The 17,965-nt window shown below is 45.9% G+C and overlaps 1 protein-coding gene across 5 annotated transcripts in view; it reads left to right on the plus strand.

The window, feature by feature from the left end:
• LOC127568662 (protein EFR3 homolog B-like) overlaps window positions 1–17,965 on the plus strand; it is a 177,084-nt gene that overhangs the window by 100,084 nt on the left and 59,035 nt on the right. For all 5 annotated transcript variants that reach the window (XM_052012660.1, XM_052012661.1, XM_052012662.1 and 2 more), the window contains exons 12-14: window positions 2,735–2,786; window positions 5,324–5,496; window positions 13,304–13,379. In XM_052012660.1, the coding sequence (XP_051868620.1) occupies window positions 2,735–2,786; window positions 5,324–5,496; window positions 13,304–13,379 (301 nt within the window). The remainder of the gene's footprint in view (window positions 1–2,734; window positions 2,787–5,323; window positions 5,497–13,303; window positions 13,380–17,965) is intronic.

The following is a 17,965-nucleotide window of genomic DNA, read 5'->3' on the forward strand; positions in this document are numbered from 1 at the left end:
CAAGGTTCCACATGGTAGGCTTCTTCAGAAGGTCAGAGGCCAAGGGATCCAGGGAGGCTTGGCCGTGTGGATTCAGAATTGGCTTGCCTGTAGAAAGCAGAGGGTTGTGGTGGAGGGAGTACATTCGGATTGGAGGGCTGTGACTAGTGGTGTCCCACAGGGGTCGGTTCTGGGACCTCTACTTTTTGTGATATTTTTTAATGACTTGGATGAGGGGTTGGAAGGGTGGATTAGCAAGTTTGCAGACGACACAAAGGTCAGTGGTGCTGTGGATAGTGTGGAGGGCTGTTGAAGTTTATAGAGGGATATTGATAGGATGCAGAGCTGGGCTGAGAAGTGGCAGATGGAATTCAATCCGGAGAAGTGTGAGGTGGTACATTTGGAAGGACAAACTCCAAGGCAGAGTACAAAGTTAATGGCTGGATTCTGGGCAGTGTGGAGGAGCAGAGGGATCTGGTGGTTCATATCCACAGATCACTGAAAGTTGCCTCACAGGTGGATAGGGTAGTTAAGAAAGCTTATGGGATGTTAGCTTTCATAAGTTGTGGGATCGAGTTTAAGAGCCGCGAGGTAATGATGTAGCTCTACAAGACTCTGGTTCGACCACACTTGAAGTACTGTGTCCAGTTCTGTTCGCCTCATTATAGGAAGGATGTGGAGGCATTGGAAAGGGTGCAGAGGAGATTTACCAGGATGCTGCCTGGATTGGAGAGTATGGATTATGAGGAGAGACTAAGGGAGCCAGGGCTTTACTCATTGGAGAGGAGGAGGATGAGGGAAGACATGATAGAGGTATACAAAATATTAAGAGGAATAGATAGAGTGGACAGCTAGCGCCTCTTTCCCAGGGCACCAATGCTCAATACAAGAGGGCATGGCTTTCAGGTACTGGGTGGGAAGTTCAAGGGAGATATCAGAGGGAGGTTTTTCACCCACAGAGTGGTTGGTGCATGGAATGTGCTGCCTGGGGTGGTGGTGGAGGCTGATACGTTGGTCAAGTTCAAGAGGTTGTTAGATAAGCATATGGAGGAATTTAAAATAGGGGGATATGTGGGATGAAGGGGTTAGTTAGTCAGGCGTGGTTTAAAGGTCGGCACAACGTGGTGGGCCAAAGGGCCTGTATTGTTCTGTATTGTTCTATGGTATTCCAGGCTGGGTGAGCAGGAGCCTGCCAGGACTGTCACGTCCAAGCACCATGGGTTATTGATTAAGAAGCAGTCCCCTCCACCTCTTAACTTTGCCCGAGAACGCTGTACAGTCCATTCGATGGATTGAGATGCCCTCAGGTTGAAGGGCACAGTCAGGTGAAGCAGGTGTAAGCCACGTTTCAGTGAGACATAGCACACAGCAGTCCCTCAGTTCTCTTTGGTCAGTCAGTCTTGCCCTTAGTTCATCAGCTTTGTTCTCAACGGCCTAGACATTAGCTGGTGGTAGGTAGGGAGGGGGGTGGCGGTCTTGTGCCCACACTGTTTCAGCCTCGTCTGCAGCCCAGCTCTCTCTGATTCTAAGGTAAGTGGTTGTGGCTCTTTAGTCCTGGAGTGGAGCCACCTAGATTGCTTAAGGACAGACCTGGAAGACCTGGAGCGGATTCACCTGGACTGGACGGTAAGTGATTTCTTCTGGGCAGACCTTGAAGACCTGGAGCAGTCTCTCCTGGACTGGAAGGTAAGTGACTGCTTGCGAACAGACTTGGAAGACCTGGAATGGATTCAGCAGGCCTGTGGGGGAAGTTGTTGTTCCCATACAGGTCTGAAGGTCCTGAAGAGCAGTTGGCTGCCCCAGCAGGTAAGTGGGGGCATCCAGGAGGGCCTTGGTGTCGGCTCTGGAGGGGCCCTAGTGTTGGGCCCCGGCATGTGGTGCAGCAACCTGATCCCTAGTTGCCTGTTCCCTCGTGGGACCTACCACAAGGTGCTCTGAAAAGCCATCTCATTGACATTCCACAAATTCCTTTTCTTTTCCCAGTTTACTGTACATTGAAGTCCCCCATGATCACTGCAACATTACCTTTCTTCAATGCTGATTCTATCTCCTGGTGTATTTTGTACCCCACACTCTGACTACTACAATTCTATCACCCTGTGTCTCCAGACCTGTAATTTAAACCTCACATGCTAATCCAGTAATTTAATAATTCTGATGTTTTTGCACAGGGATATTGTAGTAAATGAACTATTCTATAATCTCTTATCTTTATTTATGAACCAAGTTAGTATGTTCAATCTGATACAGCCCCAAACAGATTCAGATTGCTGAACCACATGAAATGCTCTGGACCCCTCGAAAAGATTCAGGGAAAATGTGCACGGGCACAGGGGTTATTAGTTCAGGAACATTTTACTCTAAGTCTGGAAGATTGAGAGTTGATGTGAATAGACGTGTTCAGAATCATGAGGGTCTGCAAAAAATGAATATAGGGAATCAGTTCCCATTGGTGGAAAGGCTCAGGGCCAAAGGGAACACATTTAAGGTTTTTGGTAAAGGAGCTAAGGGTGTCAGGGGAAAACATTCTTGTGTATCAGTCAGTCATGACCCTAAATTCCCAATCTGAACTGTGTGGAAGCCAGTTAAGAGATAGTGTTGAGGGAGAAGAGATTTACAGGGCAGCAGGGAAAGACTAAGCTGTAGAATGTTGAGTTACTCCAGCAAAGAGCTGTGTGGGCTGAGCAGCTCTTTGTGCTGTTATGACTCAATATTTTAAGTTAAACAATACTAATTTTTCTTCTGTGTCTTCCAGGCATGATGCAAATCGAATGATTCAGCTGATGCTGCTGAAATCTCTCCTCCAGGTAATGACTTATTGAGAATATTCTCTCAGTCCTACAGTGCACACACCTGCTCGCCCAGAAGCTGAAAGAAAATCCCACTGGTCTCTCAAGTCTAATCCTTCTGGGCAGACCATCCATCAAAGTCCTGTTTGTTTCCACCATAGGGCACCTGAAAATCTCCACAGTCAGGAGATTCAGACCTGCAGCAGATCCCCAATGTTTTCTCTTGCCTCAGAAGAAATCCACCAGCTTCTTCTGGATTTTGGCAGCAAAAGTGTGTGACGGGACACTGGAGATGGAATTTTGAACACAAGTCAATGGGAGCAGAAGTAATTCACCAGGCCCATTCAATGTGATTGTAGCTGGTCTCTGCTGGCCTCAACTCCATTTCTGTGCCAGTTCACCACAATCCCTGGGTCGATCAATTATTTATCTACCTCCACCTTAAATATAGAGTCATAAGAGTCATACAGCATGGAAACAGGCCCTTCGGCCCATCTGGTCCTTGCCACCAAGATTCCCATCTAAGCTAGTCCTATTTGCCTGTGTTTGGCCCATATCCCTCTAAACCTTTCCCATGCATGTAACTGTCCAAGTACCTTTTAAATGTTGCTAATGTACCTGCCTCAACTACTGCCACTGGCAGCTCAATCCATATACAATCCATAAAAATGTTGCCCCTCAGTTTCCTATTAAATGTCTCCCCCTCACCTTAAACCTAGTTCTTGATTCCTCAACCCTGGGAAAAAGATTGTGCGCATTCTCCTATGTTCCACTGAAAAAAAATTCCCAACCTGCTCAACCTCCCTCCATAACTCAGTCCCTCGGGTCCCAGTAGCATCCTCGTAAATCGCCTCTGCACTCTTTCCAGCTTAATAGCATTTTTCCCGTAGCTTGGTGACCAAAACTGAACACAATACTCCAAATGCAGCCTCATCAGCATCTTGTAGAACTGCAACATAACATCCTGACTTCTTTACACAATGCCCTGACTGATGAAGGCCAAAGTGCTAAAAGCCATCTTCACCACCCTGTCTACCTGTGACTCCACTTTCAGGGAACCATGTATTTGTACTCCTAAGTCCCACTGTTCTACAACACTCCCCAGAGCCCTGCCATTCACTGTAAAAGTCCTACCCTCATTTATCTTCCCAAAATGCAGCACCGTACACTGATCTGAATTAAACTCCATTTGCCATTCCACGGCCTACTTACCCACTTGACCAAGATTGGAATCAGAATTGGTTTATTATTGTCACTTGTACCGAGGTACAGTAAAAAAACTTGTCTTGCATACTGTTCATACAGATCAATTGAGGTAGTACAGGGTAAAACAATACAGAATGCAGAGTAAAGTTTCACAGCTAAAGAGAAAGTGCAGTGCAGGCAGACAATAAGGTGCAAGGTCATAACAAGGTACATTGTGAGGTCAAGAGTCCATCTTATCATACTAGGGAACCATTCAATAGTCTTATAAAAGCAGGATAGAAGCTGTCCTTGAGCCTGGTGGTACGTGCTTTCAGGCTTTTGTATCTTCTGCCCGATGGGAGGGGGGAGAAGAGAGAATGTCCGGGGTGGGTGGGGTCTTTGATTATGCTGGCTGCTTTCCCGAGGCAGCGAGAAGTGTAAACAGAGTCCATTGAGGTGATGCTGGTTTCCATGATTTGCTGGGCTATGTCCACCACTTTCTGCAGCCTTGAGGGCACAGCCTTGTGGGGCACCAGTGTTGAGTATAATCATGCTGAAGGTGTTGCTGCCTATCCTTACCGATTGCGGTCTGTTGGTCAGGAAGTCAAGGACCCAGTTGCAAAGGGAGGTGCTGAGTCCCAGGTCTCGGAGTCTGGTGATGAATTTGCTTGGAATTATAGTATTGAAGGCAGAGCTGTAGTCAATAAACAATAGTCTAATGTAGGTGTCTTTACTGTCCAGATGTTCCAAAGATGACTGTAGGGCCAGGGAGATGGTGTCCACCATAGACCTGTTTCGGCGGTAGGCAAATTGCAGTGGGTCGAGGTTGTCTGGGAGGCTGGAGTTAATGTGTGCCATGACCAGTCTCTCGAAGCACTTCATGGTGGTGGATGTCAGAGCCACTGGTTGGTAGTCATTAAGGCACGTTACCTTGTTTTTCTTAGGTACTGGGATGATAGTGGTCTTCTTAAAACAGGTGGGAACCTCAGACTGAAGGAGGGAGAGGTTAAATATGTCTGCAAATACCCCCTCCAGCTGATCTGCACAGGATCTGAGGACACAGCCAAGGACACCATTCAGGCCAGATGTTTTCCACAGTTCACTCTCCATATCCCTCTGTAAAGTCTGATAACCATCTTCACTGTCAATTACACCACCTATTTTAGTGTCATCTGCAAACTTACTAACCAAGCCTTGTACATTCTTATCCAATGATCTGGCTTCCACCACCCTTGGGCCAGAGAATTCCAGAGACTCACTTTGTTCTATGTGTAACTCGTGCTTTCCCAACTTGCCATGTTGAGGATCTGTAAGCAAATTCAGCACAAAGGTTTCACTTGGCTTTTTTGCTCTTTCTTTTCTTCCTGCAGGTGACAATTGGGTTCCAGAGCAAGAACTTGTTAGCAACCTTGCCCTCCTCCTTCCTGGAGTCTCTTCTGTCTGCCGCATTAATGGAGGATGCAGAACTTCGACTCCTCGTTATTGAGATCCTCCTCAGTCTGATTGACCGCCAGGAAAACAGGCACAAGTTCTCTCATGTCAGGTGTGTGACAAGTGGGACATCTGTTCTGAGCAGAGCAACCCCTGCCCCGGACCGCCTGTCTCTTTCCCTCTGCCCTCTTCTGCAGGAGCACTCCTTTTCTATCGTCCTCTGGTATTGCCACCTGTGCAAAGCTACACAGGGAGTTCTTGCACAGATTCACAGTGGAGCATTTTGAAGTTACAGCGTAAAGTCAAAGTTAGAGTCCAGTTTATTGTCATCTTGCTATTTCCAAGATTTCCTCTTTTTCCATTCTTCTGACTGGATTCCCTCCTCAAACACAACATCTCACACTCCTCTGGACTTCGTGCCCACCCAATCCATTCTCTGATTCTTCCCACAGCCAATCAACCACACTGCCAGTTTAGTTATCATTGCCGTCCTGTTGAATCACTCCCCTACATAAATAGCTCTAATGGCAGCTGAAGGAACCCACTGCACACAGCCTGCAGTTTCTGAAGCTCCTATCAATAATTATCCTTTGCTCATGCCATGAGGACCATTTTTAATCCAACTCCCCACTCTTTCCTGATCCCATGGGCTTTTACTTTCCTTATCCATAGAACCATAGAACACTACAGCACAGAAAAACAGGCCATTCGGCCCTTCAAGTATGTGCCGAAACGTTATTCCGCTAGTCCCATTTACCTGCACCCAGTCCATAACCCTCCAGACCTCTCCCTTCCATGTATCTATCCAATTTATTCTTAATACTCAAGAGTGAGCCCACATTTACTACATCAGATGGCAGCCCGTTCCATACTCCCACCACTCTTTGAGTGAAGAAGTTCCCCCTAATGTTCCCCCTAAACCTTTCCCCTTTCACCCTAAAGCCATCTCCTCTCGTACTTATCTCTCCTAATCTAGGTGGAAAGAGCCTATTCACATTAACTCTGTCTATACCCCTCATAATTTTGACTGTCCTCAATTAATGTGCACCTCTCAAAATGCTGATTTCTATCATTCCTCAGAATTTTATCCACCAGTGTGCCCACTACTGATTCCAGACTGGCTCAGTCTGCCTTCTTAAACACCAGTACCACACCAGCAGCATTCCAATCCTCTGGCATCACACCTGTAGCCAGACAGCTTGGAAATGAATAGGGCTTGTGTCTGCATTTGCAGGGACTGTATCTGCATGTGCATATTATGTTTGTGAGTGTGTGTGCATGTGTGTCTGTCTCTCTATGTATATTTGTATGTGCGTCTATGTGTGCTTCCAGGTGTTGTGTGTGCACACTGTGTTGTGTATGCACATGTATGCTGCATGTATATGCTGTGTGCTGCATGCATACATGTGCTTTGTGTACATCTGATTGTATACGTGTGAGAGTTCTGTGTGTGAAAATCTGCATGTGTGTATGTATGAGCTGTTGTGCTTACATGTGTATGTGTGTATATACAGTATGTGCATATGTGTGTTTGTGTATCTGCGTATGTTTGTGCAAATTTATGCATCTGTGTGTGTCATCATCCCATGTCTCAGGCCAACAGCTTCAGCAGTGTTCTCCTGCTATATCACCTCCAGACCTGACTGACAGCTTTTCATTAGCCAGCATTCAGTAGGTGTACACCTCCTGGCTGTGACAGTTTCAGTGAAAGGCTATGAGTTTGATCCTTAAAATGTTCACAGGTCTCGAATGAGCTCCGTGGATTTTGAGGAAGGTCTGGACATCTAGGGATGGCTTCACTCAGATAGATTGATAGAACATAGAACAGTACAGCACAGGAACAGGCTCTTCGGCCCACAATGTTGTGCCAAACTAATTAAATTAGTAATTAAACACCTAACTAAACTAATCTCTTCTGCCTACACAATGTCCATATTCCTCCATTCCTATAATGGGCAACCAGAATTGAATGCAATACTCCAGATGCGGCCTAACCAGAGTTTTATAAAGCTGCAACATAACTTCCTGACTCTTGAACCCAATGCCTCATCTAATAAAGGCAAGCATGCCATTTGCCTTCTTTATCACCCTATCAGCCTGTGCAGCCACTTTCAGGGAGTTGTGGACTTGGACCCCAAAATTCCATCTGCCATTTCTCTGTCCATATCTGCAACTGATCTATATCCTGCTGTATCCTTTGGCAATACATAAGAACAGAAGAAATAGGAGCAGGAGGAGGCCATCTGGCCCGTCGAGCCTGCTCTGCCATTCAATATGATCATGACTGATCTGCCGTGGACTCACATCCACCAACCTGCCTTTTCCCCATAACCCTTAATTCCCCCTACTATACAAAAATCAATCTAACTGTGTCTTAAATATATTTCATGAGGTAGCCTCTACTGCTTCCCTGGGCAGAGGATTCCACAGATTCACTATTTCCTTGGAAAAACAGTTTCTCCTCATCTCCATTCTAAATCTATTCCCCCAAATCTTGAGGCTATGTCCCCTAGTTCTAGTCTCACCTACCAGTGGAAACAGCTTTCCTGCCTCAATCTTATCCATCCCTTTCATAATTTTATGTGTTTCCATAAGATCCCCTCTCATTCTTCTGAATTCCAGCCAGTATAGTCCCAGGCGACTCAATCTCTCCTCACAGGCTAACCCCCTCATCTCTGGAATCAACCTCCTCACAGGCTAAACTCCTCTGCACTGCCTCCAAAGCAAGTATATGTTTCCTCATGTAAGGAGACCAGAAATGCACACAGTACTCCAGGTGTGGCCTCACCAGTACCCTGTACAGTTGCAGCATAACCTCCCTGCTCTTAAATTCAAACCCTTTAGCAATGAAGGGCAACATTCCATTTGCCTTCTTGATAACCTGTTGCACCTGCACAATTCATGCACAAGCTTTCTCAAGTCCCTCTGCACAACAGTATACTGCAATCTTTCACCATTTAAATAACAATCTGTTCTTCTACTTTTCCTTCCAAATTGGATGACCTCACATTTACCAACATTGTACTCCATCTGCCAGACTCTTGCCTACTTAACCAATCCTCTACCCATGCTAATACATTATCCCAACTCCATGATTCCTTATCTTATGGATAAGTCTTTTATGCGGCACCTTATCGAACACCTTCTGGAAATCCAAGTATACAACATCCACCTGTTCCCCTCTATCCACTGCGCTCATTATATCCTCAAAGAATTCCAGTAAGTTTGTCAAACAGGACCTGCCCTTCCTGAATCCATCCTGTGTCTGCCTGATGGAACCACTTCTATCGAGATGTCTCGCTATTTCTTCCTTAATGATAGCTTCAAGCATTTTCCCGACTACAGACGTTAAGCTAACTGGCCTGTAGTTACCTGCCTTTTGCCTGCATCTTTTTTTAAACAGTGGCATGACATTTGCTGTCTTCCAATCTGCCAGGACCTGCCCAGAGTCCAAAGAATTTTGGTAAATTATCCAAATGCCTCTACTATAACTTCCGCCATTTCTTTCAATACCCTGGGATGCATCCCATCAGGACCAGGGAACTTGTCTAACTTTAGGCCCACTAGTTTGCTCATCACTACCTCTTTAGTGACAGTGATTGTATTGAGGTCCTCACCTCGCATCGCATCCATAACATATCTCTTTGGCATGTTAGATGTGTCCTCCACCATGAAGACCAACACAAGATAGTCATTCAAGATCTCGATCATTTCCACATTACTCAATATTAATTCCCCTTTCTCATCTTCCAAGGGACCTACGTTCACTTTAGCCACCCTTTTCCGCTTTATATAATTATAGAAACTTTTATTTTGTGCTAGTTTACTTTCATAATCTATCTTCCCTTTCCTTATTGCTTGCTCACTGGTTCTTTGTTGCTTTTTAAAGTTTTCCCAATCTTCCAGCTTCCCACTACTCTTGATGACTTTGTATGCATGAGCTTTTAGCTTGATGCCTTCTTTTATTTCCTTAGTTATCCAAGACTGACTCTCCACACCCTTACTGTCCCTGGAATATACTTTTGTTGAGCACCATGAAAGATCTCTTTGAAAGTCTTCCACTGTTCCTCAACTGTCCCACCATACTGTGTTTCCAATCTACTCTGGCCAACTCCTCCCTCATCCCATTGTAGTCTCCCTTGTTTAGGCATAATACACAGGTTTTAGGTCGAACTATTGCACCCTCCATTTGTTTGAGAAATTCAATCAATGGTATTGGTATTGGTATTGGTTTATTATTGTCACTTGTACTGAGGTACAGTGAAAAGCTTGTCTTACAAACCAATCGTACAGGTTAATTCATTACACAGTGCAGTTACATTGAGTCAGTACAGAGTGTATTGATGTAGTACAGGTAAAAACAATAAAGTGTTACAGCTACAGAGAAAGTGCAGTGCAATAAGATGCAAGGTCACAACAAGGTAGATCGTGAGGTCATAGTCCATCTCATTGCATAAGGGAATCGTTCAATAGTCTTATCACAGTGGGGTAGAAGCTGTCCTTAAGTCTGGTGGTACGTGCCCTCAGGCTCCTGTATCTTCTACCCGATGCAAGAGGAGAGAAGAGAGAATGTCCCGGGTGGCTGGGGTCTTTGATTATGCTGGCTGTTACACCAAGACAATGAGAGGTAAAGACAGAGTCCAAGGAGGGGAGGCTGGTGTCCATGATGTGCTGGGCTGTGTCCACAACTCTCTGAAGCTTCTTGCGGTCTTGGGCAGAGCAGTTGCCGTACCAAGCCATGATACATCCAGATAGGATGCTTTCTATGGTGCATCGGTAAAGATTGGTGAGAGTCAAAGGGGACAAACCAAATTTCTTTAGTCTCCCGAGGAAGTAGAGGCACTGGTGAACTTTCTTGGCCATGGCATCTACATGATTTGACCAGGACAGGCTGTTGGTGATGTTCATTCCCAGGAACTTGAAGCTGTCAACCCTCTCGACCTCAGCACCATTGATGTAGACAGGTACATTGATGCATGTACACCACCCCCTTTCCTGAAGTCAATGACCAGCTCTTTAGTTTCGTTGACATTGAGGGAAAGGTTGTTGTCATGACACCATTCCATTAAGCTCTCTATCGCCTTCCTGTAATCCGACTCATCGCTGTTTGACATACAACCTACAACGGTGGTATCATCTGCAAACTTGTAGATGGAGTTAGAGCAGAATCTGGCCACACAGTCATGAGTGTATAGGGAGTAGAGTAGAGGGCTGAGGACACAGCCTTGTGGGGCACCAGTGTTGAGAATAATCGTGCCAGAGGTATTGCTGCCTATCCTCACTGATTGCGGTCTGTTAGAAAGTCAAGGATCCAGTTACAGAGGGAGGTGTTGAGTCCTAGGTCTCGGAGTTTGGTGACAAGCTTGCTTGGAATTATTGTATTGAAGGCAGAGCTGTAGTCAATAAGCAATAGTCTAACGTATGTGTCTTTACTGTCCAGATGCTCCAGAGCTGAGTGTAGGGCCAGGGAGATGGCATCCACTGTAGACCTGTTTCGCCAATAGGCGAATTGCAATGGGTCCAGGTTGTCTGGTAGGCAATGATCACTCTTTCAAAGAGGATCCCTAACTACAAGATTGTTAATTTTACCTGTCTCATTGCACAGGACCAGATCTAAGACAGCATTTTCCCTTGTAGATCTACTCTGTCCATAACACCATTGATCTTTGTATTGTCTACGAACTTACTAACCCACACATCTACATTTTCATCCAGATCATTTGTATATATCACAAACAACTGAGGTCCCAGTATGGATCCCTGCGGAACATCACGGGTCATGGACTTCCAGCCAGAAAAAATCCCATTGACCACTGACCAAGAGTCCTGATGCAGGATTTTGACCCAACACGTCAACAAATGCCTTCCTCCCACAGATGCTGCACGACCCAATGAGTTCATCCAGCACATTGTTTGTTGTTCCAGATTCCAGCATATGTCTCCATTGTGACCACTACCCTGGTTTCTATAGGAAAGCCCATTCTGAATCCAAATGGCAAGTCACCATGGATCCCATGCATCTTCATCTTCTGGATGATCCATGAGGGACCTTGTCAAACACCTTACTAAAATCCACATGGACAACATCCACTGCTGTACCTTCATCAATCCCTTTCATCACCTCCTCAAAAAACTCAATCAAGTTAGTAAGACATGACCCATCCCACACAAAGCCATGTTGACTGTCCCTAATTAGGCCATGTTTTTCCAAATGCTCATAAATCCTATCCCTAAAAATCCTCTCCAATAGCTTCACTACCATTGACGAGAGACTCACTGTTCTATAATTTCCAGGATTATCCCTACTTGAACAATGGAACAACATTAACTAATTGCCAATCCTCTGGGACCTGGGCTGTTGAATGACCATCACCTGTGCTTCAGCAGGGGTCTGTGGAAGATCCCATTGCACTGTTCTGAAGAGAAGCAGCAAGGTCTTCATAGTGTCTTGGTTGATATTTCTCCCTCAGTCATCAGTGAGAAAAAAGAAATTATCTGGTCATTGTCACCTGTGGTGAAGGAGAATATGGCATGCTTGCCTTCATAGCTCAGACGGTGGGATATAAAAGTTGGGACGTTATGTTGCAACTTTACAAAACACTGGTTAGTCCGCACTTGGAGTACTGTGTGCAATTCTGGTCACCACACTATAGGAAGGATGTGGTTGTGTAGGAAGGAGTGCAGAAGGGATTCACCAGGATGCTGCCTGGATTGGAGGATGGGGAGAGATTGGACAGACTTGGCTTGTTTTCCCTACAGTGATGGAAGCTGACTGGTGACATGATAGGTATATAAGGCATAGGTGGGGGTAGAAGAAAAACACTGTGATGCTGGAGGAACTCAGCAGGACAGGCAGCATCCATGGAGAAAAGCAAGTGGTCAGTGTTTTGAGTCAGGACCCTTCTTCAGGACTGAAGATAGGAAAAGGGGAAGCCCAATATGTTGGGGGTAGAAAGTTAGAATCTTTTTCCCATGGTAGGGGATCAAAAATATTCAAGCATACATTGAGATGAGAGGAAGGAGATTTAAAGGGGATCTGAGAAGAATGTTATTTTACACAGAGTGGTTCATGTGCTGCCAGAGAAGGTGGTGGAACCAGATACAGTCACTACATTTAAGAGATATTTCAACAAGTAGGCAAGGCAAAGAGGGATACGGACCTAATACGGGCAAATGGAATGAGTGTTGACGGGCAAAAATTCAGCATGGACGTCGTGGGCTGAAGGGCCCATTGCTGTGCTGCACAACTCTGTGACCCTATCTTCACACCACCCTCTGCTTGCTCCCTGCTAGACAACACCTCATGCTAGTTTTAATATCTTCCCATGGCTTTGCTCTCTATTTAACTTCCACCAGCGTTACAACCTTCCATTTTCTCTCTACCATTATACATGGTCCAGATCTGACATCTTATGCGTTTGTGATTTTCATTGGTCTATCAGCGGCAGAGGTGTCCCAAGCACTCTGAACCTTAAATTTGGCAGTCTGGTCTCTGACCTCAACAGCCTCTTTCTCCGCTGTAAACAGCTGCTTAAAACCTTCCTCCTCAGTCACCCGTTCACCTGCCCCAATTTCCCTTGATGTGGTTCCAGGACAAATATTATCCTGTGAAGCACTTGGTACTTTATACAACACAGAAATATATACAACACAGAAAAGGGCCCTTTTGGCCCACCTTTCCATACCAACCATGGTACACTAATCCCATTTGCCCACATTAGGCCCATAATCTCACTACATATTTCCAATCCAAGTACTTGTACAAATGCTTTTTAAACATTGTAATTGTACCTAACGCTCCACCTCCTCTAGCAAATCTGACTTTTACCATGTTGAAAGCACAAATAAAAACATTGTGTGTGTTCTGGAGTGTGCGCCCGAGTATCCTGTGACTGACTGTGTTTCCTCTTGCTCCTCAGTATTATTTCCGATATCTCTGTCCTGATGCTGAAGGTGGACAAATGCTCTCGGCAGGATACACTTTTCATGAAGAAGGTAAGTTTCCTCCTGTCTTCCTGACTGCTGTGTTGACCCAGTGTGGGTCCAGCAGAAAGACCGAGATTCACCCAAGGTCTGACAGATAAGTTCCACCCTTGACATACACCTCTAGAAGAGCACAGCCATCCAGGATGATCTGGTGTCAAATGGGATGCTTTGGGAGGACTGAAGCACTTTGCCTGGGCCAGCACAGAGAGAATTGGTACATCTGGCAGACATGGGCTTCACCTCAACTTTGCTATGCTACTGGAATCGGGAGCTCCCTCATGTTGCCGAAAATCATGAGCAACGTTCTCAGGCGGGACCAGAAGCTGAGCTCACCTGTGACAGTACTCCAGATACTACTGGATATTAACAGACAACAACATAAGCATGTTGGAATTCTGAAATAAAAGCAGAAAATGTTGGAAACGTTCAACAGGTCAGGCAGCATCTGTGGAGAGGAATTGTTAACATTTCAGGTAGAAGACCATTCATCAGTTCTGACAGCAGATCATCAGGTTTTTCTCACTCCACAGTTGCTGCCTGACCTTCTGAGTGTTTCCAGCACTTTCTGTTTTCATTATCGGATATCACTCTCCCACATGTGTTTCTCCATGCCTTTCTACTTCCTACTGTGCCCTTTCGTATCCCAGTGTTTACTCGTATATATCCACATTTCTTTGCAACAGAGAATGAGGCCATTCACCCCTTACAGTTTGTGGGTCTCACAGAGCACCCCATAATCCCACCAATTTTACCTGTAACCTATTGCCCCATCAACACTGACACCCACCCCCCCCCCACCCAATTCTATCCCCCACCACACACTGGGGGTAATTTACAGCAGCCAGTTACCCAATGACACTAAAATTGGTGGTATCATGGACTGTGAAGGAGAGTATCTAAGATTACAATGGGATCTTGATCAACTGGGTCAGTGGGCTGAGGAATGGCAAATGGAGTTTAATTCAGATTCAGCTGGAGGAACTCGGCAGATCAAGCAGTGTCTGTGGGAAGAAAGGAATTGGCGACATTTCAGGTCAAAACCCTGCATCAGGACATGGGATATCATGTTACAACTTCACATGACATTGATGAGACCACATTTGGTGTATTGTGAACAGTTCCGATTGACCTGCTATCAGAAGGACGTAATTAACCTGGAAAGGGTGCAGAAAAGATTTATGCCAATGCTACCTGGACTGGAGGTTTTGAGTTATAAGGGGAGGCTAGATAGGCTGGGGCTTTTCTCCCTGGAGTGTAGGAGGCTGAGAGGTGACCTTATACAGATTATAGAAAGCTTGAGGGGCATGAATAAGGTGAATAGCCACAGTCTTCCCCAGGATAAGAAAGTCCAAAACTGGAGGGCATAGGCTTAAAGTGAGAGAGGAAAGATTTTAAAAGGACCTGAGGAGCAACTTCTTCACACAGAAGATGGTGCATATATGGAACGGGCTACCAGAGGAAGTGGCAGAGGCAGGTACAATTACAATATTTAAAAGACCTTTGGAAAGGTACTTGGATAGGAAAAGTTTAGAGGGACATGGGCCAAATGTAGGCAAATGGGATTAGATCAGTTAAACAACTTGGTTGGCATAGACGAGTTGGTCCGAAGGGCCTGTTTTCCATGCTGTACAGCTCTATGGCTCTATGACTCTAATCTACTGACCTATACGTCTTTGGGTTGTTCAAAACCGGAGCACCCGGAAGAAACCCACATGGTCCCAGGGAGAACATGCAAACTCCACACAGACAGCACTAGAGATCAGGATTGAACCCAGGTCACTGGAACTGTGAGGCAACCGCTCTATTAGCTGTGCCACCCACTGTACTCTTGTGTGATCCTTCATATCCCACTGTTCCATGGCATGTAACTCCAGATCTCACTGCTTCCCCCCTCTGTGTCCTTCCACATCTACGTGTTCCAATCAACATCCACTCTGTCAATCCATTTTCCTACTCTACCCCAGCAACTTCTCAATGTCCCATGATCTCCTGATGTTTCCTTCCATGTCAGATGGAAAGTTGGGCAGCACATTGGCAGATAGAATTTAATCTGATCTGGGAGATGCTGCATTTTGGAAAGCCATAGAAGCATACAGCACAGAATGTGTTGCCCAGCGAGCTAGTCCCATCTGCCTGCATTTGGCCCATAGCCCTCTAACCTCTCCTATCCATGTACTTATCCAGATGGCTTTTAAATGTTGCTGATGTACCTGCCTCAACTACTATTTCTGGCAGCTCATTCCAAATACGCACCACCCTTTGTGTGAAGAAACTGCCCCTGATGTCCCTTTTAAATCTCTCACCTCTGATCTTAAACCTATGCCCTCTTGTTTTTAGCACCCCCTCCCTGGGAAAAAGACTGTGTGTTTCACCCTGTCTATGCCCCTCATGATCTTGTATACATACATCTGTTAGGTCACTTCTTGATCTCCTACATTCCAGGGAATAAAGTCCTAGTCTATGCAACCTCTCCTTGTAACTCAGGATCCCAAGTCCAGGCGACATCCTGGTAAAACTTTTCTGTACTCTTTCTAGTTTAATAACATCTTTTCCAAACAGGGCAACCAAAACTGTGCACAGTACTCTAAGTGCGGCATAACCAACATCTTACATAATTGCAACATAACTTCCCAACTCCATTTCTCAGTGCCCTGACTGATGAAGGCCAGCGTGCCAAACGCCTTCTTCACCACCCTATCTACCTGTAATGTCACTTTCAGCAAACTATGCACTTGCACTCCGAGGTCACACTGATCCATAACACTCCCCAGGGCCCTACCATTCACTGTGTAAATCCTACCCTGGTTTGATCTCCCGAAATCTAATACCTTACATTTATCTGGATTGAAATCCTTTTGCCAATCCTCAGCCCACATACCCAGCTGATCAAGATCCCCCTGTAATTTTTCATAACCTTCTACACTATCCACACCACCTATTTCAGTATCATCCACAAACTTACTAACCGTGCCTTGTACATTCACATCCAAGTCCTTTATATAAATTACAAAGAACAAAGGTCCCAGCACCGAGTCCTGTGGCACACCACTAGACACAGGCCTCCAGTCTGAGAAACAACCCTCGACCAGCACCCTCTGCTTCCTGCCACTGAGCCAGTTGTGAATCCAGTCTGCTATCTCCCTCTGGATCCCATGTGATCTAACCTTCCAGACTGGCCTGCCATGAGGGACCTTGTCAAACGCCTTGCTAAAGTCCATATAGACGACATCCCCTACCCTCATCTACCCTCTTGGTTACCTCCTCGAAGAACTCCAAGAGATTTATCAGACGTGACTTCCCACGCACAAAGACGTGCTGACTGTCCCGAATCAGACCCTGTCTCCAAATGTTGATAGATCCGGTCCTTCAGAATCCCATCCAGCAATTTACCCACCACCGATGTCAGACTCACTGGCCTGTAGTTTCCTGGCTTGTTTTTCTCCCCTTTTTAAACAATGGCACCACATTAGGCACGGTTGTATAGCGGTTAGCGTAACGCTATTACAGCGCCAGCGACCTGGGTTCAATTCCGGCCGCTGTCTGTAAGGAGTTTGTACGTTCTCCCCGTGTCTGCATGGGTTTCCTCCGGGTGCTCTGGTTTTCTCCCACATTCCAAAGACGTATGGGTTAGGAAGTTGTGGGCATGCTGTGTTGGCGCCGGAAGCGTGGCGACACTTGCGGGCTGCCCCCAGAACACTCTACGCAAAAAATGCATTTCACTGTGTGTTTTGATGTACACGTGACTAATAAAGAATCTTATCTTGTTATATCCCCTTTCATCAAGAAGGCAACTCTCCCTCCTCCCTTACCTCTGTAACGCCTGTAGCATCTGTATCATGGAACATTGAGCTGCCAGTCCTGCCCTTCCCTCAGCCATGTTTCTGTTATGGCTTTGATATCCCAGCCCCCAGATCCAATCCACACCCTGAGTTCATCCACCTTACCTGTCAAGCCTCTTGCATTGAAATAAATGCAGTTTTAGCCAATGGTCTTTCCTCCCCCTTGACTGTGCTCCTGTCTATCTTGACGACTAAATTTGCTCTCACTGGCAACAGTATTATCCCCTGATTACTCATCAGCTACTCTACTGCTCAGGATCCCACTCCCTAGCACTCTAGTTTAAACCCTCCTGAGTAGCACTAGTGAATCCTCCAGCCAGGATTTTGGTCTCCTCTAATTCAGGTACAAGTCACCCCCACCCCAGAAGAGATCCCAATGATCCAAGAACTTGAATCCCTGCCCCCTGCACCAGCTCCTCAGCCACGCATTCATCTGAGCTATCTTTCTATTTCTACCCACACAAGTACATGGCACTGGGAGTAATCTGGAGATTAGTACCCTTGACACCATGCTTTTTAGGTTCTCTCCTAACTCCTACACATCCTCTTTCTACCTATGTCGTTGGTGCCAACATGCAACACGACCTCTGGCTGCTGACCCTCCCCCTTGACAATGTACTGCAGCCACTCTGAGACATCCTTAACCCTGGCACCTGGGAGGCAACACACCATCCTGGTGTCTCTTTTGCGGCCACAGAACCTCCTGACTGGGGTGTGTACTATAGACCTCCCCATAGCCACCGGGACATTGAGGAA

The sequence above is a fragment of the Pristis pectinata genome, chromosome 3, assembly GCF_009764475.1.
Source record: "Pristis pectinata isolate sPriPec2 chromosome 3, sPriPec2.1.pri, whole genome shotgun sequence".
Lineage (NCBI taxonomy): Eukaryota > Metazoa > Chordata > Chondrichthyes > Rhinopristiformes > Pristidae > Pristis > Pristis pectinata.